The sequence below is a fragment of the Nipponia nippon genome, unplaced genomic scaffold (assembly GCF_047370975.1).
Source record: "Nipponia nippon isolate SJK-2023a ecotype South Korea unplaced genomic scaffold, ASM4737097v1 scaffold_30, whole genome shotgun sequence".
NCBI lineage: Eukaryota > Metazoa > Chordata > Aves > Pelecaniformes > Threskiornithidae > Nipponia > Nipponia nippon.
In genome coordinates, this window is record NW_028262348.1 from 1,641,255 (window position 1) to 1,667,599 (window position 26,345).

At 49.6% G+C, this 26,345-nt stretch overlaps 2 protein-coding genes across 8 annotated transcripts in view; one reads left to right on the plus strand and one right to left on the minus strand.

Moving 5' to 3' along the window:
- The first annotated feature begins 6,505 nt into the window (after positions 1-6,505).
- PIK3IP1 (phosphoinositide-3-kinase interacting protein 1) lies at positions 6,506-13,301 on the plus strand. Of its 2 annotated transcripts, none has more exons than XM_087768875.1 (6): positions 6,506-6,682; positions 6,846-6,962; positions 7,055-7,171; positions 9,204-9,389; positions 9,524-9,602; positions 11,671-13,301. In XM_087768875.1, exons 1-6 carry the CDS (start codon positions 6,595-6,597, stop codon positions 11,876-11,878), a joined length of 795 nt encoding a protein of 264 aa, XP_087625001.1. In that variant the 5' UTR covers positions 6,506-6,594; the 3' UTR covers positions 11,879-13,301. The 2 variants fall into 2 exon arrangements, with proteins under 2 accessions (XP_087625001.1, XP_087625000.1); XM_087768874.1 differs by having other exon boundaries at positions 6,507-6,682; positions 7,052-7,171.
- An 828-nt stretch (positions 13,302-14,129) lies between these two features.
- The window catches only part of LIMK2 (LIM domain kinase 2), a 31,268-nt gene continuing 19,052 nt past the window's right edge, over positions 14,130-26,345 (minus strand). For 5 of the 6 annotated variants that reach the window (XM_087768862.1, XM_087768860.1, XM_087768865.1 and 2 more), the window contains 10 exons: positions 25,756-25,952; positions 24,850-25,036; positions 22,375-22,461; positions 21,828-21,959; positions 21,503-21,559; positions 21,249-21,314; positions 20,248-20,422; positions 18,823-18,878; positions 16,729-16,886; positions 14,130-16,146 (listed from right to left, as the gene is read on the minus strand). In XM_087768862.1, coding sequence (XP_087624988.1) covers positions 15,990-16,146; positions 16,729-16,886; positions 18,823-18,878; positions 20,248-20,422; positions 21,249-21,314; positions 21,503-21,559; positions 21,828-21,959; positions 22,375-22,461; positions 24,850-25,036; positions 25,756-25,952 — 1,272 coding nt within the window. In that variant the 3' untranslated portion in view covers positions 14,130-15,989. The other variant, XM_087768863.1, reaches the window with a different exon arrangement.

The window sequence follows — 26,345 nt, forward strand, 5'->3', positions numbered from 1 at the left end:
CCTACCTATCTTTTTTTTTTTTTTCTATTGTGTGTATTTTTTGTATGTTCTGTTGGAAGGTGAAGCCTCTGTAGAAGGGGATACAAAAACTGATTTTTAAATAGTAATAAACCAAAAGAGAATTAAACTCTGCAGGCTGCATGCATTCATTTCCTGGAGACGGAGAGCAGAGACCATGAGTGCACAGAGAGACAGCCTGTATTTCTCATATCTCAAAATCTTTCTCTTTTCAGAGACAGTTCCTGCCTGTGCCTATCTCCACAGCTCTATATGAACACCCATAGTGTCATGGGCAGGTTGCACACTGTGTATCAGGATGACCTTATTTTGACTAGAAAATAATCCTTTCTCTGGTGCTGTGCGATGAAATTTCTTACGTTCTTTTAGCATAAGTGGATGGAGTAACAAGTATCTACGTGAAATTCGGTATTGTCCTCGCTGAATTGCCTGGAAGGCAGCGAAAATAAAAACAGGACAGGATATATAAATATATTTTTGCAATGCTTCTGGCCTGCCTACCTCAGGTCCCAGGTCATTAGTCAAATGCAGTGTGTTCTAACTCAACACCATTATATTCTAAAGAAATAAGTGAAGTATGAGGTGAAACTTTACTAAGCCTTTGTTCCTTCCTGGTCTTTTTGCCTTCTTGCAGTGTTACGGGTTTGAGCCCTACCTTTCTAAAAGAATGGCAAACTCAAGACCAAAACAACAACAGAGGTTTGCCCTATTCTGTAAAGATACTTAAGGAACAGAGTCTTTGCTTTTGTAAATAGATGTTAAAAAGTCCACATGCATATGTAAGAGTCATGAAAAAGGCGCGCTCTGCATGCCCATGACACGTGTGCAACCCAGAGAGAAAATAGAGAGGTTTGCCTTTCTGCACAGGAAAGAAAGGGCAACTTCCCAAAACAGAGAACTCCTCCCACAGCCTTCAGGCAAACACCTGTGGAGAGAGGTCTTTCACAGTACCCAGGTGCCAATGGTTTTATCTGCTTTCAGGTCAGCTAAGAAAATCAAATCCAGAGGTGAGAGCTCTGCATTGTAAATGTCCGGAATCCTGGCTTTTATGAGGAAACACTGGTAGCTCTACTGAAAGGTTTGGTCTCTGCTTCTCTGCTCACATATTGAATTGCAAAGAGACTCATTACCAAATGGGTCTCTGCTCTTAAGTTGATGACTCCAGTCCTAGTCCCAAACCCCTAGATAGATAAGAAAATACACGTTTGGGGTTTTTTTTTTATGTGTACAAGTTTATAACCTTATTGCCTTTCTGTTGGCATGGGATATGGGTCATTTGCTTACAATGAGTGGTTGTGCTATTGAGACGTGGTGTATTTTCCGCAGGAACTGGAAGTTTTGCGTATTTAAGTGCAACTCTGTGACCTCGTGCTTTCCACAGTGGAGTCGAACTCTTGCTTTGATAATACCCCATGATTACTGAAGTTTAAACAGGAGAGTTTGGGGCTATCACTTCTATTTGACTGTGAAATCGGCTTCCATGGTGAGTGAAAGATTGGCAGAAGGATATTTAATAGTCCCATGCAATTCACTGGAAGTTAATTTGCACAGATATCAGAACAGAAATCTTTATTCCCTTTGACTCAAATCTCCAGATGTTTTGGTGCTGCCTTTTTCATGCTTCTCACGTGCAGATAAACTATTATTTTTAGATCAACGTTTTCTAACAAGAATGAATGTTGGTTTATCTGACTACTTAGCTTTGCTAGTTACTGCTGTGCACAACAGTGAATTAAGAAACAAGAAAGCTACAAAGGTAGTTACACCTTAAAAAAAACAAACAAACAAACAACACAACACATTCTATTTTTTCTTCCCGCATTAATGCTTATTTGTGCTTTTCATCTAAGTCAGTACTACACATGTAGAACTTGAGAACATCTTAAGACCTTCCGTGCATATCCCTCTTCGTGATTCCTTCCCCTTGGATGCCATTTCAGAAGGCGTGTATTGCATGTCTGAAGCTTTCAAAGCACTTTGCAGACATTCAGTCCTTTCTGCCCCTGTGACATAAGGAGTATTAACATGGGAAACTGAGGCAGAAGCTTGCCTAAGATCAAACAACAAATCGGTAAAAGAATTTAGAGTAAGGCCCCCGTTCTTGACTCAAAGACTTATGTGCTCTCCGAGTAGATCACAGTGTCCTTCAGAATAACTTCCCTTCCTCCACCCTTAAAAATGCATGCTCTGGGTTTTGTCAATAGCAGCCTGTGTCCATAGGAAGAAAAAAAAACAACCAACAGTGCAAGGGGGGGCTGAAACCTCTTCAGACAGCTGTACCTTACTCCTAACAATACTGCCACGGTTGTATGGTATCTTGCTAGGAGACATGCCCAGTGGACAGCAGGTAAAAGCAGCGTCTGTGATCCAGATCCTGATTCCAGAATGCTCCAGCAGGCAAAGAGCTAAGGGCCAGGATCCAAGCGAGTCCTTTCAGCAGCCACAACTGACCAGTGTGAACACAAATGTCTATGGGCGGTTGGGCCCGTCAAATCCGCTGAGGGAACTGTGGAAAGGCGCTGGGCAGCTTGTGACGAAAAGGATAGAGAAGTGTTGCTGCTAGAGAGGACTCGGTGTGTGAAATTTCTTAAGTCAGTGATTGCTGAGAGTATTTAGTGCTAATCTCTTAACGCTAGAAAAGCCTAGCTGCAGTGCTTCTCCCCCAGGAAACAATAGGACCCAGATTGCCCTCCTGAGGCCTCTGCCCCTTTATTGCAGCCCACACAGAAAGCTCATCTGAGAAGGCACGTTGGGTTAGTAGAGCAAACTCTCTGAACCAGTCTGAACCAGTTCAAATATCACATATGGTTGTTTTGCTTCTGCAGACTTCCTTGTTAGTCCTTGGAGGCTGTGGCTGGCATTTACTTAGCCATAGCTCATGCTGTCAGATGGAAGGGGGAGGGGAAGCCTCTCCTTGAACATGTCAGCAGGGGCATGCAACAGTGCAATCAGATAGTTCTCCCTGTCGCTCCACGCTGACTCCTTTGTAGTGACTGTCCCTGCCTTCATTTTTGGTTATACTCGGCTCACTTTTGTAAACTCAACATCTGACCCTTTTGTTGCAGCCCTGATGCTTTTTTCTTCTGTTCAGATTGTTTCTAGGTGAGGAATAAAAGGTATTTGTTTCTGACTCCTGTATCCTTGCTTACAGAAGGCTTTTTACAGGTGAGACCCACGGTTATTTTCATAATCCAGACAGAGGCAACAAAGGAGTAAAAAAACCTGCTTTTGTTGGAGTTGCAAGTACTTAATAGTGTTTAGCAGCATTTGATGCTTACAGTTTTTTAAGCTTTAAGCACAGATTGCTCTAATAGCCTGTTCATGGTGACTGAGGCCTCAGAGTGTACTATCTTCATTCTCGGGCATTGCAGTTTATGAAGGAAGCAGAAAAATGGGAGAAGTGGTGACCTGGAATGAAAAAAGGTTTAGAAAAACTAGTTTTGAGGAACAATCAGAAGAATTATTTTGTTTGCCAAGAAAGGGGAAGTTATGGGAACATGACATATGCTCTGTTACAAGGAGGGCAATGGTCAGCTTTTTCCATTTTAAGCAATCCATGTTAATTTGGCTAGGAAAGAATACTTAGATTAGAAAATTGATTTTGCTTACTCACCCTGGTATCTTATTTAATAAGATTAAGTCATAAAGCGTGTTAGTTCTTTCGTAGGAGGTTAAATGAACTTTTGCCCGGGAAGATCTGAAGGTACTTGGCTGTGGCCAGAGAAGGAGGGTGGGTTTGATGACTTCTTGCGGAGCCCTTCCAGAGCGATCCATCTGTGGTTGCCTCCCTTTGCACAGCATGCTCTGCTATATGTTAGCTTCCTTGTATTTTTCTTCTTTAAGAAAACTCTCCATACACTTTGAATTTTTCCACAGGCGAAAAAAAGTAGAACAAACAAACAAGAAAGAGCAGTTGACGGACAGGAGAGAGAAAAAGCAGACATTGTTCATTCTGGAACCTGTATAAAGTAAACAGCAGCGAGGTACCAGCTCACAGCTGGAACTGGTTCACACTGACTTTAGGAAGGATGCTTGATGTCCCTCGTTCCAAGAAATAGCGCATGTATTCTCCTGTGAAGTGTTTGTGGCTGTGTGGATGTGTTGTGGTATGTGTATGTGTATATACCTACAGACTTACACATGTAAACTACGAGAGGGTGCAGTTGCAGAGCTATTAGCTTACTTGTAGTTTGGGTAGTTACTTTAAAATCAAGTCCTAGGAAGTAATGTCAGGTTTAATCTCTAAAAGTGTAGCAAGAAGAGCAAACCCATTCCCAAACAGCAGAAAGAGCAATTGAGTCTGCCTTTGACAGCTGCCACCTGGCATCCTATTAAACTTAACTCTCTGAAACTGCCAGCATAAATCTTCCCTCATCCTGGAGAAAGCTAGAGATGAAAGAGAAAAAATTATGCTTAGAAGTCAGTCGCGGAAAAGACTTTGATCTTTACCAGTAATACGAAGGTTTCTGCATTTCTCCCAGATTCCCCATTGTCCTTCTGTGGACTAGAAACTCAAATTGTTTGCTGGAACTTGGCTGGGTGTAATGAGAAGTGCAAATTTATCTCGTTACATAACAGGAGAGAGAGCTGGGAAGGTCTGAGGTTTGTTTCCAGAGAGATTACTGCCCAGCCTGCCGCTCTTGGATCAGGACGCACAGGAGGAGGTGCTGTCTGTGCAAGATGGCATGGAAGCGTTCGTTAGTCTCATGAAATGAGCTAAAAGCAATTAATTGTACAGGTTGGCGGCCCTCGGCAAACTCTTTTGGACAGACTGTGCCTCTGGATGCATGTGTGGCCCTGCAGTTTCTGACTGAGTGGAATTTGTCCCATAAAATCTCTTACGAAGAGCTATTACAAACAGAAGGCCTGATTCAAGAGCCCTTATTAAAAATTCTTGCTTACTGCAGTTAGCTTGCCATCACAGAGAGTAACTGGAGAGCACGAGGAATGCGGTAACCGAGTGTCTGCGAAGACAATGAGCATAACGCCGTAAAGCAGACATCTTAGCTGGTGATGTCGGTCAGGACTGACACACACCGCTGGGTTTTTTTTTCTTTACAACCTGGCTGCAGTTTTTTTAATCTGACATTATTAAACTAGATTTACTGTAGTGTTAAATCATAATGTTAAAGCATGAATCACACACAAATGCTAAGGCTTATGGCTTCATGTTCAGCGGTAGTGGTGCTTAATTGACCTGTTTTCCTCATTACCCCTCTGTCACACTAGTACATCTGGGGTTTTGTGGCTCCCTTGTGGGCTGGATGCAGCAGGTGGCCTGGCTGTAAAGGGTTAAGGTGTGTGTGACCCGGTAAAAAAAGGGCAAAAGTTGGGTTGGATCAGCACCTTGAGCCTGCTTGTCACTCGGGTACCTGTAGCAGCCCAACACAGAGCACTGCTTGGGAGTGGAAGGGCAGGACAGTGCTCCGGCCAGCACTGCCCCGAAAAGTCGCTCCTCACACCCAGAATGCAGCAGGCAGCTTCCTGGCATAGAAATACTTTTTATGTGTTCAATGGTTTCCATGTGATGTCAAAGCACTTTAAAAGAAGGGAGCTTCCCTGTCCTGAGAAGGAAGGCCTTGTGCTGCAGGCCTGTGCCTTGGCTACAGACCCACCCGTTGGCCCGGCCACCTCGGGGAGGGACAGGACCAAGTGTTCAGCTGCTCGCTTCTCGCTGGTGTAAAACAGAAGCGTCGCGGATGACTCCAGATGCCTGCGTACAGTCACTGGCATCGCGGCGTCCGAATACCTCTGCCTGTCGGGAAACAGAAGTGGCTATTGTAAGCCATCTGAAATGGCTGCAGAGAGGCTTTATCACGGTGGCTGGACGCCTGCAATGTAATTACTCTAAAGCATTTTCAGGCTGTTTACCTTCTTTTTCTATAAGCAGGCACAGCTCTTAGAGTACGTGGAGTCAAAGGAAAGCAACTGATGAGCAGAGGCGAGAACGTGAACCTTTAATGTGGAGGTGCACAGCTTCCGAGGTAGTGCATACCCCCGGCACGGTCTCTATAGAGCTAAGGGAGCCCAGAGGGAGAGTCAGGGCAGAATTCAGTCCTTGCGGTAGCTCTCCAGGGCAGACAGCAATTTTGGGTCCCTGAAGACAAACTGTCCCTGCCCCGGCCTCGTTCGAGCCCAGTGCGGTGTCGGCACTCTCCTCTCCCGGCCCCAGAGCCTCCCGCGGCGGCGGGGGAGAGCCCCGGGGGCGCCGAGCCGCGCTTCGGGAGCGTGGCCCCCCGTCCCTGCCGGGCCAAACGGCCCCGCGGTACCGAGCACCCAGCTCGGGGGCGGGGGACCCTCGGCGGACGCGGGGGAGCGGCGGCAGGTTCCCGGCTGCCCCGAGCCCTGCCCCGCCGCCGCCACTTCCCCTCCCGGGGCTCCCCGACGGGGCCGGGAGCCGCCCGGGGGCGGGCGGGCGGGCGGCGGCAGCGTTAGGACCCGGCGGCGGCTGCGGGGCGGGGGGGGGAGCGCAGCCCGGCGGTTGTTTACCGCGGCGGGGAGAGCCGGGGCAGGGCGCTCCGCGGAGCCGAGCTGCGCGGCCGGGCTGGCGGCGGCTCCTCGCCCTCCGCGCCGAGGATGCTGCGCGGGGGCCCGCGGCGGGCGGCGGCGCTGGGCGCCGTGCTGCTGGGCTCGCTGCTGCTGGCGGCCGCCCGGGGCGCCGAGGGTGAGCGCCGGAGGGCCCGGCCCGGCTTTGTTGTGGGGGACAAAGGCCGGTCGGGGGGGGGGGGGGGGGGGGTGCGAGGACGGGGACACCGGCCCCGCAGCCGCGGGGGCCGTGCTGGGGGCCGCCCGGCCCGCCCGCATGGCCCGGCCTCGTCTCTCCGCAGAGTGCCTCCGCGGCAACGGCGCGTCCTACCGCGGCAGCCGGCGAGTGGCCTCCGGCGGCGCCCCGTGCCTCAACTGGCTGGCGGTGCGGAGCGGCCCCGGCGCCGCGCTCCCGGCAGGTGGGTCCGGGGCTCGGGGAGGGAGCGGGGGGCACAGCGGGGCGCCGGGGCCGCGGCCGTCCCCGCGCTGACGGGCCGGTACCCTCCAGCAGTCGCCGAGGACCACAGCAGCTGCAGGAACCCGGACGGCGACGCCGCGCCCTGGTGCTACATCCGAGGCGCCGCCGGGGTCCCCGAGCGGAGACCCTGCGACATCGCCCCGTGCTCAGGTAGGAGCTGCCCCCGCCGGGCCCCCTTCTCCTGCCGGCCGCCCCGGGGCATTGCCCTCCCGGCCTGCCTCCCGCCGCTGGGAGCTGGCTTGGCCACCAGGGTGGGGTCCCCCCGGCCCCCAAACAAGGCCGGGCTATGGCAGCACCTACTGCCCTCCCGCAGGAACGGAGCGTACCCGGGGCTCCCCTCCAGCCCTGCCCGTGTGTGCACATCTGCCTCCCAGCTGTGCCTTGCTCCGCCCCTAGAGCTTTTCCGTTAATACCGGGGAAAGGCCTGTGCAAAGCCTTGGGCTCCCCCGTTTCGCCAATCACCGCGGGGCTCTTCAGCTGTGCTGAAAAAGGGTGAGGTCTGGGCATCGAGGAACTGCAGAGATGTTGGTAGACTGTTACTGTGGGGCATAAACAAGTGTCCTGCTGCTAAACGCGTGCCAGGGTGAATTTGGGTACAGGTGGGGGGAAAGAACTTGGAGAAAATGAGAACTGAAGGGAGGACAGTAAGAAAGGGAAAACCCCAAACACTGGATTCCTCCTGCATAGTCAGGGTGGGAAACGCTTTGCCAGGAGAAGAACTGTAGCTGAAGCCTGTTTCAGGGAGAAGAGATGTCAGTATTGGCTGAAGCCAAAGTAACGACTTGGGTTTTTTTAACTGCTTACTTATTTCTGAGCCCCTCAAGATTTACGCAGTCCACTGTCCCTCGGGATTGCTATCCTTGCATGGAAACACTTTCCCCCACACATGCACCCTCCCCTTTTCTTCACTGTGCTTGTTTTTTGCCTGCTTTTCCCTAAAGATGACGCAAAACAAATGCTCTGCTGCCAAGACCCTTACTCAAAGCAGTCCTGCAGCTTTGGGATCAGGAGAGTTACCTGGCCTTTCAGCCAACGTGCTGCTTGCATGTTAAGGGGTTTGGCTATTTTTGTGTCTCGGAGCGGGCACCTTTTTATTGTGGTCGTGTCCCGCAGCTCCCCGCAGTTCAGCTTCTCCGGCTGACCCTGCGTGAAGTCACTGTGCGGTGCAGGAGACCTTGCTTTCCTGTCTCTAACTACCCTTCTGTACTTCCATTTCACATTCCACTGAGGACTCAAAATGGCTGCAGACAGAAAACCCACATAGAGTTTTTGCCATGCTGTGGGGTGAGATCCAGCTGGAGAGCTTTCAGGTGTGGATGCATACTGTGCATAGCATTTCCAAAAAGTAGGGGGTTTATGTTTAGGACAGGTAATAGATACCTGCTCTCCACTGTCATAGCATGCTGTGCTACAGCTTCCATTTTAACTGTGTCAGGAAAGAAGGAGCTACCTTGAAAATCTTTCAGTGCTGTTGATAAAAAATCCACAGGGCTGGGAAGGAGTCTGTGGTATGCGCGTCCATCCGTAGGCACCTTTGTTTGGGCTCTGGCTGAGGAGGAACCTGCTGTCCTTACACAAGTCAGTGGCTGTGCTGCCTGAAGTGTTGCTCTGACTTAGCCTGTCCGTCGTGCTAAAGGAGTTTGCTACATGGCTGCAAAAAGGGGCTGGGTAAGAAGAATGTCCCCAGGTTGTTTTCACAACAGCTGGAGTCTCCTTCTGTCAAACCTTCCTGTGTCAGGAAGATTGAGGCAGAAGAGAGATAAATAGGCTCCTGGGAGATTTGGGATGGAGATTCTCATCATCTTGTTCATGTCTGTTCAGCACGATTGAAGCTGCAGCCTGTGTATCGATCTATATGCTAAATGAAGTCATTGTGCATCCCCTGGACTCATGCCCTGAACCTGGGTTTCTTTCTACCGTCTGACTTGCGACTCCTCTGTGGTGGTGCCGTGCGCTCTTAAAATAGGTTCATGTCAAAGGAAAGGGGGGGGGAGGAGTACATTTCTTGTCTGCCTTGGTAGGATTTCTGGCAACAACTTAAGAGGGAACAAGTGTTTGTCAGCGTACTTTGAAGGCGGTTCAGTGATACCAGTCTAGATCTGTCCCACTCACAAGGCACGCGTTGTTTTGAAGTACTCATCAATGCTTTGTATTTTGTATGTCTCTTTTTTCCTCTCAACAGATGCTACAGCTGCCACAGCCCCAGTCCCCACAGCAGAAGTTGGTACTTCTCAGGAGGTCAACCAGGTGTTTGAACCGGCCGATACCTTGCCCTCCCGGAGCGAGGCAGCCGCTGTGCAGCCCGTCATTGGGATCAGTCAGAAAGTGCAGATGAACTCCAAAGAAAAGAAGGACTTGGGGACACTAGGTACAAACCCAGGATCACGTGATGGATCCATTCCTGCAATGCTGGCAGGGTGGATTTGTTCTGAGGCTCTGAAAGCAAGGCTATAGCTGGATTTACTGCCTCCAATTTTGCCTCTTTCCTTTCTCTCTTCACAGGGTATGTGCTGGGGCTGATCATGATGGTGATAATCATTGCCATCGGAGCTGGCATTGTCCTGGGATACATCTATAAGAGGTCAGTGGCTATTCTCCTTTGTCCAAAAGCTGGTGTAGGCACGAAGCAATGCATAGAGCAGGAATGTCTGAGCACCTGCGGACCCAACCAGATCCTAATGAAACGGCAGATAGAAGCACATGTTTTGAGATGGCACATTGCGCGAGAGGTTCGCTTGTCGCACTGAGGAAAGAGCTATTTAAGAGTTAATGCCATTCTTCTCCATTTCACCCATCAATCTGGTATTCTGTCCCATTTAAAGTTTCAAACCGCCCTCTTTATTTTTTGTTTGTGTGTGTGTGTGTGTGCGCACGTGCCTGGATGTGGCTTTCTCAGATGCATCCAGGGGAGCAGAATTTTACGTAAGAGCTGGAGAGAGCAGAGAGCAGATGCCCTCAGTTTCCTTTGTGATCAGAAAGAGAACAATCCTCCTAGCTGCCCACCTCTTCCCCTGGTGTCTCTAGTCTAGCGAGCTTTAGAAGAAAAAGAATTGGCAAATTCTTTGCCACTCGTGCATTGTATCCTATGAAGCTGAATATCAAGCAGCACTTTTATTTGTCAGACAAAGTTCATTTTACCAAAGCTCCTGTATACTTTAAGGTCAGTTTTGATTCACACTTAAGTTATGATTTGTTCAGCCACTTCACTGTGTTGGGCAGAAATGTTTCTGTAGCTCAGCAGCATTTGAGGTTAGCGGTAATAGCAAGCAGCTTAGTCCTAAGAGACAGGGCAGGATTAACAAATAGCAGTGAATGTTGCTGCAGCAAGTGAAGGCCCAGGCTCCCTCCTCTGGGAGGGTTTGTTCTGTATTTTGGCTGTTTGACAGCAGTCTGACACAACCAAGCAGAAGGAGCCCTTTCCCAAGCTGGGACACGTCCTTATGTAAGTGTTTATAATAAATGCCAACAGAAAAAAAACAGAGGGAGGAGTGTTACATAAGGGACAAAACACAGAGCGCTGCTTGTCGAGGAATCTGATTTGAGGTGTCACTTCAGAGAATGCTGTCGTGTGCTGGCAGGAATGGCAGCCACTGTTGCACGCTTGTAGGCAGCTTTGAAAAGCAGCCAAAATGCTTTATGTACTGACAGGAAACCCCAGCAGCTCGCCTGGTTGGGATCGCAAGCCCCAGGAGGAGCGAGTGGTGCCTGTCCCACCTCGCTCCCGTCTTCGGCGGGAAGAAGCAATAGACCAACGCTGAGCTTTGTCCAAATGCAGCTTTGCTTCTTCAGTCCCTGAGGGCTCACAGCAGGGCTGCAGCGCAGGTTTACTGCCTCTCTCTTCTTGCCTTGCTCTCAAAATTGCATGTGCAAGCTGGCAGGTTTGGGTAGGTGTGGTGAGAAACCTTTAATGGGTTTAGTAGCTTTTGGTATACATAGCTTTTCTGGAGACAACGTGCTATTAATGCCATCCATTTTTAAAGCAAGGCAGTTCTTCCTCGGTACAAATTACAGAGGTGTCGCCTCCCTTAGCAACAGGCTGAAGAGTGAGGTAGGTTTGAGGAGCTGGTTGTGGTATTAAGCTGTTAGCTGCAGCAGCAGAAGGCAGGGCCAGCTCTGAGGTAAGCTTTAGTACTTTCAGGAGCAGCTTAATTTGCTACACAGGTTGGTTTGCTGCAACAAAAGACAGAATCTGTCACCACCTCCAGTATTTATTTCTATCAATCAGATGAAGCACGTTACGGAAGCTCTTTTGCACAGCAGTGGGCTCTGCGCTGCCTCACTGCTTCCCTGGGCCTGCACCAGGCAGTGCCGCGGGACTATAAGGTGTAAGGAAACATTTGTCAGCTCTGTGGTTTGAAGGAGAAGCCTGGCTTTGCAGCCATCGTTTAGCTGTAGCGATGTCAGTGAATAAGCCAGTTTATGAGGGAGGGACAGACTTAGCTTGGCTGCTTCTTTTTTAAAGATGCTCACATGGGGTCCTCTGCTTACAGCAGGGAATGTTTCTGGCCCTCTGTACGTAGCTGAAACATCTGTTTCTTAAAGAACAGAGTCCCTTCCTTTCTACTATATCACCTTTACTGAGACTGCCTCCAAGCAGCGGCACTCACCCCACGCACATATATGGTGGTTGCTTTTTGTTTTTAATCTAGGGGAAAAGATCTGAAGGAAAAGCATGAACAGAAAGTTTATGAGCGTGAAATGCAGCGCATCACACTGCCACTCTCAGCGTTCACCAATCCTGCCTGCGAGCTTGTAGATGAGAACACAATCGTGGTGCACACCAACCAGACGCCTGTGGAGGACACGCAGGACGGCAGTGGCCCGCTCATGGGGCAGGCGGGTACTCCTGGTGCCTGAGCAGCTCGGGCGGGAGCGATACAGGCTGAGCAAAGCCTCCAGCTTCCCTCTGTGAGTGCGGGGGTTGCGTGCGTTCATTTCTATTTTGTTTTCTTTTTGATGAAAGCCAGATGAAGGTGATGCAGAGGGACAGAGCAACGGGCTATTCATCATGATCTGTTTGAGGGACACCATTCAGTGCATGACCAGCTGGGGACTGGTGTGGTGGACCCTGCTGCTTCCTCCCACCTATCTCCATGGCGTGCCAAGGAGCTGGGGGGGATGATGGGCCAGGCTCACAACTGGCCACAGATCCCGTAGCCCGGAGCGTGCTCTTGGCTTCCTCTTTTTTCCTGTTCCTTTCCTATTTAATGGTGTGCACTGTTATTAAGTTTCAGCCTGGAACCCCAGGAGGGAGCAGTACTGCAGGGACTGAGGGGAGCTTCGCGTCAGACTTAGCTAGATAATTACACTCTGACTATAGTTCCTGCCTTTTTGCTTTAGTGGCTGAGAGCTGGAGACACTGTCCAGAATCCTGCTACTGGATCAGTTTTTTTTCCAGGGAAGAGTTTTTGAGGGATGGCTTTGGCCAGGAGCGGTATGTTTAGCCCCCGTGTCAATTTGGAAAAGCTCTTCTCAAGCTCTTGACAAATCCAGGTCTTCCAGGGCTGAGGCCACATCTCCATTCCCCTGTGGTGCTACACGCACAGCCACAGTTGTAGGTGTCCAGGTGGTCTGTGCCTCCTGCTCACTTGCACAGATCAGGAGACCAAAGGCCAGCAGTAGATAGTTGTGAAGAAAACAAACTGCCCTTCAGTTACCTACAGCAGGTTGAGCACTGAGGATAGGTTAAGATCCTCTTCCGAATTCCCTTGGCTTTCTACAGAGCCAGCTCTGGACAGAGTGGCCACGCCAGCTGTGGAGGTCCACCCCGGCCATGATGCAGCAGCTCTTGCTCTGAGGGCAGGACAGAGCAGCTGCTCTTGCAAGATCCCAAAGTTACAGCACGGCTCCTGGCCCAGCCTCCTTCACACACGCTCAGCTTGTGCAGCGAGACTACTTGCTTACAGAGCCTGGCCCTATTAGAGAGGTTTTGTAACAACTTTTATTAGCATTTCAGGGGGTTTGGAAGGGGTGGTTGCTGCAGTGTCTCCCCGCACGGCACCGAGGCAAGGCCAGTTCAGGGAAACATCCATCCCCGCCTCAGGGGATTCAAGCCATTCAAGTAAGTTTTCTAGCCATCTGCTTTATGGCTGTGGGCCTAACAGGGAGCAGCACTTGGCAGCAGGGGTTTTAGTGTTAATGTTTGATTCAGAAAAGGGAAACGTTTTATTTTTAAATGCCTTTGAATAACATTTCTTTGTAAAATGTTTTAAATACCTCATTATGAGAAGGTGCAGATTGTGCTACCTTGTATTAAAGCTTAAAAGAAAAACGCTCTGTAGACCCGTGTGGACTGTGGCTCATCTGTACGTTCCTCCTGCCAGAGCAGCATCCTTTTGCTTGTTGCAGACTTCGAATTGAGGAGAAGGGAAGGTGCCACTTCAGTGTGCCAGGCCCAGAGGTAAATCCCTACAACCAGTGCCTCCGCTCACCAGCACTGGCAAGGGGCATGGAGCTTGTCTCCTTGCTGCCAGCAGCTGGTCTTGGACTGGGACATTGCTCCTGAAAGGCAGCTGTGGGGGTGTGAGCTGCGCTGACTAAGCAGGCTGGCCCGTGGGAAGACGCTCTCAGTTACAGCCCCTTCCTGCACTGACACAGGTCAGTTCTGCTTTGGTGCCGCTCAGCAGCAGCTCTGTCCCTCGGGGCCTTGCACTGGAAAGCGTGCTGGAGACAGAGCACAGCCCGTTAACAGGAGGCACTGACAGAGCTGGCATTTTCGTTCAGTTGTTGCCTTAACAAATGCCCCTTGAACTGCGTATTTCAGAATAAGAGGTTTCCAAGAACAGGCTGTATTTTTATCCCTGGATCAGAAAAGGAAAATGGAGAGAGGCTCCATGTTCTGCTGACTCCTGTCCACCCTTAAAAAAAGACACCAACCACCAAAACTCGACACCTTCTTCCCTTTCCATCGCTCCAGGTAAATAGTACTATAGAGCACTTGCACTGCATCTCTCTAGTTCTGTAAATGTGGCAGAGCCCTCTGGCTCAAGAAGGGGAGGTCCAGATGATACCTGATCTCTGCAGTTTTGTTGTTGCCATTTTGTGACAACAACAGAAACCCAAGAAAGTTACAGTTTCCTGCTTTATGTAACACAGAGACAACAAAATCTTGTTTTTCATAGCATACATTAACTGCTTTTTAATTTAGTTAGAAGATGGAGCTGTGCAAATCACAGTTCATAAACCCCACCCACACATCACCCAGGACTCTCCCCTTCAGGGCTCCCCTCACAAACCAGCCTGGCGGGGGGAAGAAAGGGCAAATCCTATTAACAGTCCTGAATCCACTGGACCCAGTTTAGAGAGGCTCCTCCACTGACTCACAGCACAGGGAGTCCCCAGTGTTTCTAAAACACCACTACACAGACTAAAAACAGCCCCCCCGCTGCACACCTTTTGTCAGGCGATGGCTGGTCCCACGTTATTTTACGTAACGCTTTGAACTCCTGGGTAGTGGGAAGGAAATCAAAGTAACAGCAAAGACTAACACCCACTCCCCACCATTCAGTACTGAAGGGAGGGCGGGAGAAAGGAGCACGCTAACAATCCAGTTAAACCAAGATGTTTGTGAAACTTAAGAGCAGGACTTGAGCCAGTTTTTTGTTCAGTTCTGCCAACCACGAGCTACTGCAGCAGTAGCTTTCTTCCTTCTCCCACCAAGGGAGGAAGAAGAGAAGTGCTGGAAGAAAATACGCCCCCACCCACCTCCCAGTGACTCCAAGCCCTTTTTTCTCCCCAAAAGCAGGGAATGACCCTGAGGAAAGTTACTGCTTGGAGAATCAGCTCAGGTGCTGCAGCAGCAGCTGCAAGAAGGACCTTCAAAGGGAGCAACTTGCACAGCCTGCAGGAAAGGATGAGGTAATGGCAACCAAATTGTTAGCTGTCCAGCTGCCACTCCTGGGAGGATGGGACATTCTCCAGCACTTTTCTGTTCACAAGTCCATCCTTTAAGTAACCTTGGGCTTGTCCCCCTTTGCCATTGTCCATGCACAAAGTCTGAGCCACTTCAGACCTTGGGCTTTCTGAAGAGCACCTTCTGCCACCCTTTCTGTCACCTCACATCCACAGGCCGAGAGCTCAAGCACCTTCAGCACTCCAGGGATGTCCACAGCCGTGCCTAGTGCAGTTCTACACGTTCAGATTCAAATACTTTCACCTAGGTTAAGGTTCTTGGGCAGGCAAACTCACTGTGCAGGCTCAGGGGCTGAAAACGCTTGAGCAGCTCATTTGCTGCCCGCCTTGTTCACCATCAGGAGGGGCAAGCAGAGCTCAGTCTTAGTGTTTCTAGGCAGGCTTTTGGAGGTATTCAGAGACAGAGAAGGAAAAAACCCACAAAACCAAACCAAAACAAAAATTCATAGGCGCTTTCCCACAGACAAGGTATTTCAGGAGAGCTGCCCAGCTCCTGGGGCTTTTCACTCCCTCTCCTGATGCACACTGGAGGCCAAAATCTCAGTGGGTTGTTCTGGAAAACGCATGCACAAACATACACGCTGTCCTGGTGGGCCTTTTGCCGGATGTCCAATGTCCCCGGCTTTCTGAGCAGGGCAGTCAGTGGGAGAAGCAGTTCCAGAAGTGCTGGTCCTTGCCCAGGAGAGTCTCCTATAGCAATTCCCTCCCTGGCTGACAGGCCAGGGTGGCTTCACAGCTTGCAGCCAAGTTCTAAGGCACCACAGTAAAGAAGCCTGAAAAGGCCAGAGAAACATTTCTCAAGCCAGAAAAATAGTGTTGAGCAGCTTTCCTAGGTGCAGTTGGCAGGAAACAGCCCTTTTTGCTTCTGAAACATGCCAGAAATCCACAGTGAATCAGGACGTCCAAGAGGAGGGGTGTTGGGTGGGGAGAGAGAGGCAATGCAGCAAACGCACAGCGTGGTGCCCCATTAATGCCCTGGAAGTGGCTGAAGTGCATCTCCCTCCCTGTCACTCATCTCAACTCCAATGGAAGTGGTGCAGGCAGCAGGACGAGCTGACTAGGTTGTGTTTTCAGGTAGCTTGTCACGGTTCAGTCCATACTGCACGCTCACGTTGTGGTCTAGCTCCTCCAGCTCAGATGGGAGGGGGATGGCAAGTTCTCCCAGGTAGAGAGAGAGAGCTTCAAAGGAATCTTCCAGCTTGGAAAAAGGGGGCCTAGAAGCAGCAGTGAGGAAACGTGAGTGGGAAAGAAGAAGCAGAACAGCATCTGGAAAGGCTGAGCCAGTTGTCAATCCAGGCTACCGTCCTGCGCGCAGAGGTGTGAGCAGGGATGCGATCCCTCCCCATTCAGCTTCCGAGATGGCAAAGATCCCATCTGTCTGGGCTACCCGTTTTTACGGCCGATGACCAGGGAGGTCCGGCTCTCTTGGAACCTACTTGGCATCAACGCTGTTCTGAAGCTGTAAGTTCAACAACTGAAATTGAATGAAGTATTCACATTTCAGAGTTGCTGCCAAGGTCTGCCCCTACTTTTTGTATGTGAGAAACCCTGACCAATCACTCCTCCTTTACCCTCTCTGTCTCAGAAATTGTTTCAGACACCTCGACCATATCCAGCAGCCTCTCTCCCAAGCTGATGAGTCTTTAGTCTCTCCTCATGTGGAAGCCTTTGAGCATTCCCACAAAAGGCTGGAATACAGCCCTCTTCCACCCTCTGTGCAGAGCAATCCTTCCACCAAGGGGATACAGACACATCCTCAGGCTTACGAAGAGGAGTCCTCCAGACCCCAAACCTACCTGCTCTCTGGTTCCAGTCTGCAGCAAATGGCAGCCAGAGGGAAAAAGGCTGGAGGACAGTCGGCAGGAACAAACTTCTCCCAGAACAGCTTGACATTAAGGCCAAAATCCAGTGTGCGTGGGAGGCAGTCCGGGTCAGCATAAACCTGGCCTATGATCTAGGGAAAAATGAGAGGAGTGCTTAAGTACAGCAACAGTTCCAGACTCTTAACAAACAGGGAACTTCAGCATCGGGCAGAGGCTGCTTCAAAGTATTAGGGTGCAAAGGAAAGAGCAGAAACACCGTTCCTCCTTTCCAATGGGGCTAGTTGCACAGAGGAATGAGCAAGGCCCTGCCTACAGACAAACTTCACACACAACTTTTTCAAGACGTGGTGAAGTGGCCACTGTTGCGAAGGCCCAGACGCCTTCTCTTTCTCCCCAGGGTTTCTCTGCTAGAAGACAGAGGATGATGTACACCTCCCAGAGAGTTCGACAGTGTCTCGCTGCTGGATCAGCTGCTCTGCTGTATGCTGCTGGGGATGATGCAGCCCCTTCTGATCGCAGGTAATCAACACAACCTGCATCACCATCCCAGCTCTCCCCTCTCACACAATCTTACCACACCACCAGCAAAGCTCCTCGGTCTGTGGAGCCTGTCCTAAACGATGCTGTGAAGTCAACAGCACCACAAATTCTGAGTTGCTCTGTTACTGGCAGGTTCAACCCCACCCACAGCCAGAGGGTAGGGGCGGAGAGAAGAACAACCATAACCCATGCCCAGGAGGTTGCAGGCGAGAGCCGGCACAGGAAAGGGCTGGGTGGCACAGAGAGCAGCCCTGCCCCAGCACTGAGAAGCGCCAGTGCTCCCCACCTCAGCACTAGGGGACTCAAAGTGTAATAAGAGGGAAGGAGCCCACAGCAGAGAGCTGTGGGGTGATCTGGACTCAGCCAAGGTCAATATCAATACAAGCTCTCACATGGGGAAGAGTATCAGGTTTAAAGCCTCATCGTGTACCACAAAAAGGGTGTTATATATAACTACACATGCTTTTCTATGCCAATAACTCAGCAGGGCAACCACATCCTGTAACTAGACAGTGGAACGCCCATTATGTATTTTGGCAGGGTTATTTCCTTATCTCTTTGAGTGTGTAACTAACAACTTCTTTTAGCATCTTTACTTTGGTGATAAGGAAGATGTTCATATGTTTCTACCTCTTTATTTGTCTGTTTGCTAGATGAAAAAATTGTTTTAATCCCGCATACAGATTTTTCAAGTTCCTAAATCTGTTGCGTAGAACCACAACATTCTCTGAGAGAGGTGGGCCCAGTGTAAACAGAGCTCCAGATGAGGCCACAAAGATTTATGCACAGATATTTTCTTTGTCCCCTTCATCCAAACACTGAAGGTGAAACTGTGCTGGTCTCCCCTGGTGTTCCTGTAACTGCTGTGTTATCCGTACACATGACACCCCACCTTTCATCTGTATTTCCGCTCCCTTACACACCTTTTAAACTGAAAATACCTTGCAGCTTTTGAGTGCTGCTCTTTGCTCTGCAGACAGAAAAGCCTGATATAACAATAAGACTGTGCATTGGCTCAGACATAAACCAAGCCAACAGACTTCAGGGTGCAAGCTTCATTAATCGACCTGCAAAGAGGTTTCAGTTTCCTCTTCTTTGAAGTGAAGTGCCATCCTCAGTGGAGGCCCTGAATTTGCTGAGATTATACAGCTGATTGTTCTTTTAATGAGGCAGCAGAAAAAGAAAAAAGTATCCCAGTTTTAGGGAATATGTTTACTTTCAAATGGGTACCAGGGCTCAATCAGAAGTCGATGGACATTTTTACAGCTTCTCTCAGTCCGGGAGGAACCTCTGTATTTCTTTCAGTCCAGGAAGAAACTCTCTCTGGGACCAAAACGTTACAAGACAGTTATCTTCCTTGAGGGAACAGGGGCAGGGTAACCTTGTACTCCCAGCCTAATTCACTGTGCTCTTAGGGCACAGACTGCACACTGGGACACACAGAACTGGCTGATACAACGCGTGCAAGGAGACGGCAATGGGGAGGGTGAAGTCCGTCAAAGATGCCACGTAATGTCCTGCTCTTACCTCACAGAGAACAATCCCAAATGAAAAGATGTCCACTGTCTCGTCGTAGCTTTGTCCTGCAGGAAACATAAGACATTCAGCTCTGTGAGAGACGTTCCCCATGCAGCTATTACAGGAGCTGCCAGTCCAAAGCTTAACTAAACCTATTCCCTGGAGGGCCCTAAAACAGGAGACAAAGCAAGGCTTAAATCCCCAAGACATGCATACCAACTGCATCTTCCTCTACGCTGCCATCGCATATTTTAACCCTGCTTCTTTCTTCTACCGTGGAATTACAGGACAACACAGGGAAGCCTTGTGTATCAGAGGTCTGAGCAAATGCTAAGGATAACTATGGAAGGCTTCTGCCCATTTCCATTGATTGCTGTTCTGCGTGTCCCCACAGTGCAGAGTCAGTGTTCAGCTTCCCCAGCAGCCAGCGAGTGCCCAGTCCCTGCTGCAGTGACTGCAGAGATAATAAATTACACGCTAGCAGCACTTTGAATCTGGGAAAGCAGACTGGCTCCAGCATGCCATTCTCTGCTTACAGACACTCCCCTCCCAAGCCAATATCTAGTAAACAGCCTTGCTTTGAGAGGTGATGTCAGACTACACTCTTGCTCTTCTCTTGACAAATGCCAGGTCTGAAAGAGGCTCTGAGAAGCAGCCTCAGACTCCAGTAGGGCCTGTAGGCCTTGAGAGAAGGAAAACCACAGCACACAAGCAAGCAATATGGAAAAGAGCTGAGCTGGGGAAGAGGAGCCCAGTCCTCCATTCCCTGGTGGACTATTCTGGACAATATTGATATCAGCCAGCCAAGCTGCCCAGCCTGGTCAGACCGACCTGCTCATTAGGAGGAAACTGTATCCATTGCATTTCACCCTTACCTCAACTCCTGCAGGGGCAGTTTCTCCTCTAAGGGATACAGTTCATCCTTAATGCAACTGAGGGCTGCATGCCAAAAACCAGATTTCCCTGCACTTGGACAACTCCCACCCCAATCCCGAGACTTCAGCAAACCTGGCAGCAGATGACTTCTCCCTGGATCTACGCAACAGCACACATAAGCCTCATCCTGGAGCTTAAGGACCCCCTGTCTAAAGAGGCAGTTCCAAAGCATGAGGCTATAACAGAAACTGATCTCGGGTTCAGTCTTATTTCAGGCCTCTTTCCTCTTCCCTGTTATCTGGACCATAGCAAGTTTAGGTCTGTTGCCCTCCTGAAGAATCCTGCTGCCAAGTCAAAGGCTCATGAGGTCAGGCACTGCAAGAGAAGCGCAGCTAGGGTACCTGTGTGTGTAAATAAGCTTGCGTATTAGCGGGTCTAAAACCACAGGCTCTAATAGGTTTGATTGTTACTAGGGGCCAGAAGCTTTTGGTAATCCTGTCATCCCTATACCTCGTCACAGGCTGTCTCCTCACCTGCACCCTGGTATCAGTATCTTACCATTTAGCATCTCTGGGGCCATCCAGTATGGGTTGCCAACCACCGTATAGCGCTTCTTCCTGTCACTCTTGCGTAGGGTTCGTTTCTTGGCAGATGGCTTCTCCAAAGTGGGCTTTTTTCTTTCCTCCACAATCAGCCGAGACAGACCGAAGTCAGCCACCACCACCGTCTTATCCTACACAAGGGATTTAGTACAAGCCACTAATTCCTCTCAGCTCCTCTCAGGAGCAGAGAGGTTGCAATTTCTGTTCGCTATCAACTGTCAGGGCAACTAGCACGGCTTCCCACAGCCGGACAAGTGTAGCAAGCTGTCTAGACAGGTGTAAGACACCCAATTCACAATCCCAACTCATCATTTCCCGTCTTTATTGTCTTATTTCCTGTGTGGTCGCTAACACTAAGCCCACTGATTTGGCTACACTTGGCAGGGCAAGCCTGGACCTTTCCTTTCAGACCTTCCTATTCTACCTGGCTCGGAATTAACTTAGGCTTTCATCCTGGGCCGTTTGAAGCCTACATCCTAATCTCATATTCCAGCCAAGTGAACAAGGGCAAGGCTTGAGGGAATGAAGCCACACAAAAATCTGTGACCTGGCATTTCAAAAAGAGAGCACACACATCTGCACACACCCGCGCACTTGTCTGAATCCTGAGCGCCAATAAAAAAAAAGTCATCAAGTGGTTAAAAGGACAGAAGCAGCTGTAGAGAACATTTCCCAGTTGAGATAAGGAGCAGAGCTGTACTAACTCTCATAACGTGACTGTTAATAGGAGATGCTACCAAAGGAAAGGGGGTAAGAGAACAGAATGAAGAAACAGTGAAAGCTAGATCAGTCTGGAAGATCCTATGTGAAGATGAAGCTCCCTTGTTTAGGGCACTAAAAGCCTCTATGAAATCAGTCCCACCCTGACAAAAGAGGGAACATCATGTGGAGAAAACCAAGGGAGGAAGAGGACAAGGAGGGGAGCAGCACGCTGTGGGGAACAGAGGCGTAGCTCACCAGCTTGATTAGGCAATTGTGTGAATTCAGGTCTCTGTGAATGATGCACATGGAGTGCAAGTAAGCCTGGAAACAGAGGGAGAAAACTTGGTGTTAGGGGTTCCCAGGCGAGTATATCCCTTCACATCCGCAGACCTCAACAAGCACTTGCTAGCAGTCAGGGAGCATCCACAACCCCCCCTACGCCACCCTGCTGAAGCGGCTAACCCTGACCCTGGAGGTTTGCTCTGTGACGGAGGGACAGCCCGACTCACCATTCCAGAGGCAATTCCTTTGGCGAAGCTGACCTTCTGCTGCCAGGGAAACGGGTCCTGAAAGACAAGTCCTCGATGGTCAGGGACCATCTTACCAGCCAGCTGGTGACAGCAATTCCTCCGCAACAGGGAGTCTTGCAGCAGCCAGAGAAAGACGATACAGCCCCAGGAAGAAGGCGCTTCCTGCCTCAGGCCACCCGCAGCTAAGAAGTTTTTCCCCACAGCTCCAAAGGAGAAGACTAACAACAAGCACCATAAAGCTCATACAACCAACAACACACCGTCAGCCTCATTGAGCAGAGGTCTGTCCGGCTTCCGTGCTCACCGCATTGCGGAGGAAGTCCTTCAGCGTGCCCCCCTCAATGTACTCGGTGAGGAGATTCAGCTTCTTGTCCTTGTACAGTACACCGATGAACTTCAGCACATTGGGGTGATCCAGGCTGCGCATCACTTTCACCTGGGAAGCAGAGACATCCCACCCCAAAGAAGAGAATGGAACAAGACAATAGTTTAGCTTAAATACAGCAGGAGTTTCAAATATCTTACAGATATCGGTCCTCATAATTTGTATTTATGCACAAGGCTCAAGGGATAAATCCTTTATCTATTGCACAGCTCAATTTGCCTCAGACTCAGCCTGCTTTTTGTCATTGAAAAATTAATGAACTGGGAGCTGAAGCCATGTCTATGGCTCAGTGTGAGTCACACTTCAGTGCAGCAAACATTCAGCTCGTGTCAGCATTTCCCCGTGTGATCATCTCCCTCCTCAGCGCCTTGATTCCTGCCAGGTCGCTGGCATGATCACTCTCTCTCTGGAAAAGAGAGTTCCACCACACTACTGGCTCAGAAGCTTTCTGAAATCTTGCTCCTACCTCTGTCAAGAAAGTCTTCTGCGTTTCCTCGTCACAGCGAATCAGCTCCTTCATCACCATCACCTTGCCTGTTGCTTTGTGAGTCACCTGGTGGAAACAGAAATCACAACTACAGGCAAGGTTCAAGAATACATAGCTCCAATGCTCTTGCAACTCTTCTGAAAGAGAGGAATATAGATGGGAGAAAATACAGAGCCCAGGGATCTGCAGAAAACTGCATAAAATCTCTCCTTTCAGAATTCAGCAAAGATTCTGTATGTGATACAGAAGCTACCTAAAGCTGACAGAGGATCATACCAGCAGATCAACAGCATCCCAAGAACCAGAGCTGAAGTCCCCATTTTAGGTAGCATAGGGCTGAGCATGCGTACAGGCTGTCAAAGCCTCTGAAGGCATCAGTTCCGGACTTGTGCATGCCTCAAGTTCCCCTACAGAAAGCACTTGCCCAGCGTAACGCTCACATTTTGTACATAGACCCTAACAACTACATTCTGCATCAGCAAAGGAAGCAACGTTCGCTTGCATCAGAAACCAAACAAGACAAAACTACATTAGTACATGCTTTGGTTTTATGGGGACTCTGAAGCCTGATGATTTCTGATGAGCTTATCAAACTTACTCATGTGCAAGCGGAACTGGGAGGTACAGGCTGCTCAGTTAAGGCAGGAAGCAGTTATATACCATACGCCTTGGGAGCAGTGTATTGCTACCCGCAAGGAATGTCCCAGAGTGGTGGCAAACACACAGAAATCTGCCATAAACATCAGGAAAGCATTTCCAGTCCTCGAGAGCTGTTTGCCTGTATCCAACTAGTTCCTGGCATTTTCTTTTAACCAGCTCTGCCTTGCTTGCATGGGGTGCATGAGTGAGTAGAAAGGGTCCACATTCTGATGAGCACATTTTCCTGGAAATCCTCTCCCCTTCAGTTGCTTAACTTGGACAGCTCAGCCTCCCCAAGATAGATCTCCAGGTAACTAAACAACCACCTTCTCTCTAGGAACAACAGGGAACTGTTCTGACCAGATACAGTACTTGTTGCATCAAAACCAGTCAATCTGAAGCTCAAGAAAGGTGTCGCTTTTTTGCCTCATACCCTTTAAAATAAAAAGCCTTTCAGAAAACCTCTGGAACTGCAATCCAGAACAGAAGACCCAGTTATAGTATTTAGGAAGCTTATGAGCTCTTGCAAGCACTGTGGCACACTAGTTCTGTTTGGAACCATGGACACAGCAAGGCTGAATAGGTGGAATACGAATGCATGGAATAACACAACAGAACAATATTCTTCTGCTCCTGTCTGAAATCAAGCATCCATATACAGGTAGCGAGCCAGGGAACACTACACATTTCAGCCAGGGACATGAAAGCCAGGGATATCTAATACCCAAAGATAAAGGGAAGTGAAGAGACAAAGACAAGACAAGGCTAAGTGGAATTCTTAAGCTGACATACCAGCAAAACTGAAACAAGTGTCATGATGAAACTCCAAGAGGGCAATTTTAACTCCCAGAGCATGCACCAGAACAGGATGGCTATCGGGTAATTTGAGCAGAAAAGAAACGCCTTTGTGCCATTAACTGTGGGGACGCGGATGGCAAAAGCATGCGACAGAGGAAAGGTTCCGCTTACCTGGACCTGTTATTTCTCTATGAGCAGAGGAGAAGAGAAATATGCTCATTAGTATGGATCAAAAGCATTGGGATTGTAGTACCGGCTCACCACCTCCCGTGAAAGCACGAGATGAAGATGGCGGCTGGACAACTGAAGTTTATACAGGTGTAAGGAGAGAAGTCCCATGAGACGGTGAATAGCAGTCTGAGCACTGAGGAGCTCACAGCGCCTTGGTAAGGCAGAGGGAGCTGCCCTCTGGTGCTGTCAGGGATGCCAGCATAGGAGCTGCTGAAGCACCCCCAGTCAAGACCGGAGAGCTTAAAATCAAGAGAACTGCTATTAATGGAGATTTTAATTGAGAGAGTCATGCAGGACCTGACCCCTACCACCACGCTGACAAGCCATTTAGGCTCTGCTGGGGGTTCAGAGATGGTCACTGCATCAGCCTGGCAAACCCCCAAGCATGCCACACTAAGGGTAGGTGAGAAATGCTGTACTGGGGAGTTGAATGCACCTCTTCATAAGAAGGATGCTCCTAAGAGAAAGTGTAGGTTGTTCTCTCCACCTCACCCAGGTGGTTGCTCTGACACAGGCACTCTGGAGCTCTAAATCTAACGCAGGAGATGAGTTTGTATGGCCAAGGTTGACATTCAAAGGGGACAAAGTCAATACCGCCTGCAGCCAGAGACACTCATGGTCAGGGAACGAAACAGAGAAAGGGATCTCACTGAGCAAACCAAGTGAGTGCCAAGACCGATCACTATCAGCAGGGCAAAGGCTGCTGAGACAGTGGCAAAGGATCCCGAAATAGGCAGACGTTGCTGTAATCAAAGTAAATGATCAATGTTTGGGGACCTCCCTCACCTTGATGGCTTGTCCAAAGAATCCTTTTCCTAGTACTTCACCATGAATCAGGTCACAGGGCCGGAAGATTTGCTGGGAGCAGCTAGAAGAGGAACGTAGGGATTCAGAACGACTGATGTCACGGCTCAGAAGGAGCGGTTCCTTTGGAGAACTGGGGCCAGGAGACTTAGAAATGCTGTTACTTCGCCTGGAAAACAAAGGAGACAGGAAGATCAGGGAAGCTGCTAGGAAACTTCTCGTCCAACATACCCCATCATTAGCTCCTAAGGGACCAGTTTCTAGATGGGCTTCAGTGCTCTCTGTATCTCAAAAGCCAGATGCTCCCCCAGCACCGTGGAAGCTCTTTACAAACCTAGAGCAGCCTCCAAGTCAGAGCTGCCTAACAGCACCACATCTCCTGCACTGGCAGCCAGAGGTGGAGCTCTGCGAACTGGAGGAGGAAGCTGTGAAGACGCAGCACTTGCCATCTCCAATCACAGATTAAAACACTGGTAAATGACTAAATGAGCAACTGAGTGCCCCAGTCTAGGAAGACAAGATTTTTCCCAAATCCCAGGTGTCAGCCATATTCCCTTCAAGGACACAATTCTTCCCCAGCCATTCAAGGCTGGTAAAAATCTGACCTTTACATTTTCTAACTGTAAACCTTAGCAGCTTTTCTATGTTAGAAGTAGAGCTCCTTATTTTTATTAAGGAAAGTTTGCCATCCTGACAGGGCACGGAGAGAGTACGTGTCAACAGCAGAATCTAAAGCTCTCCACCGCGTTGCCAGTGGTTTATACCAAGGCTCCTAGCAGAGATGAATCATGGCTCGGCAGTCACTTGCAATCGCAGGGCCTAGGCACAGAGCAGCCCAGCCCAGGGCAAAGGCAAGCTGGGTCGGAGGCAGCACTTCCAAGTCTTTACCTGAGAGAGCGCCGTCGGAGCGTTCCTTCCAGATTCTCCTTGATGTCCAGTGGAGAGAGGGAGCGTGGGGAAATGGGCGGCTTTATGTGGGTGGGAAAATGGGAGTCCAAACGAAGCCTGTCTAAGCGCTGCGAGACAGGGTCGTGCTCTATCAGCAGCTGAAGCGTCTGGCTTGTCTTGCGAATCAAGTCCTCTACCTGCAATCAAACCAAAGGACAGGATGATAGCGGAGAGGAGGAACGCAAATGACAGGAGATAGAAGAGACACAGCAGGATGTCCCTCAGGAATCAGAGTAGAGAGTTCAGTGAGATCACTCCATAGTTGTGGTTTAGTTGCGCACACCACAGCTGTCTACCAGACAAATCAAGCTAGCAACACAAAAGTTCCTTATGCTATCCAAATCCTCTTCTTTCTGGTCAGCTACAAGTGACCAAACACTTTTTTTTTTTTTTCTTTTTCTGAGAAGTGTTCAAAAACTACACAAGCTTCCATCTTGAACAGTGCTGCAAAAAGCAGCTTTGCAAAAGCTACATGGAGATTTATCTGAGAGAGGTCTGTTGTGCTCCTAATGTTCTCTTCAGCGCCAACA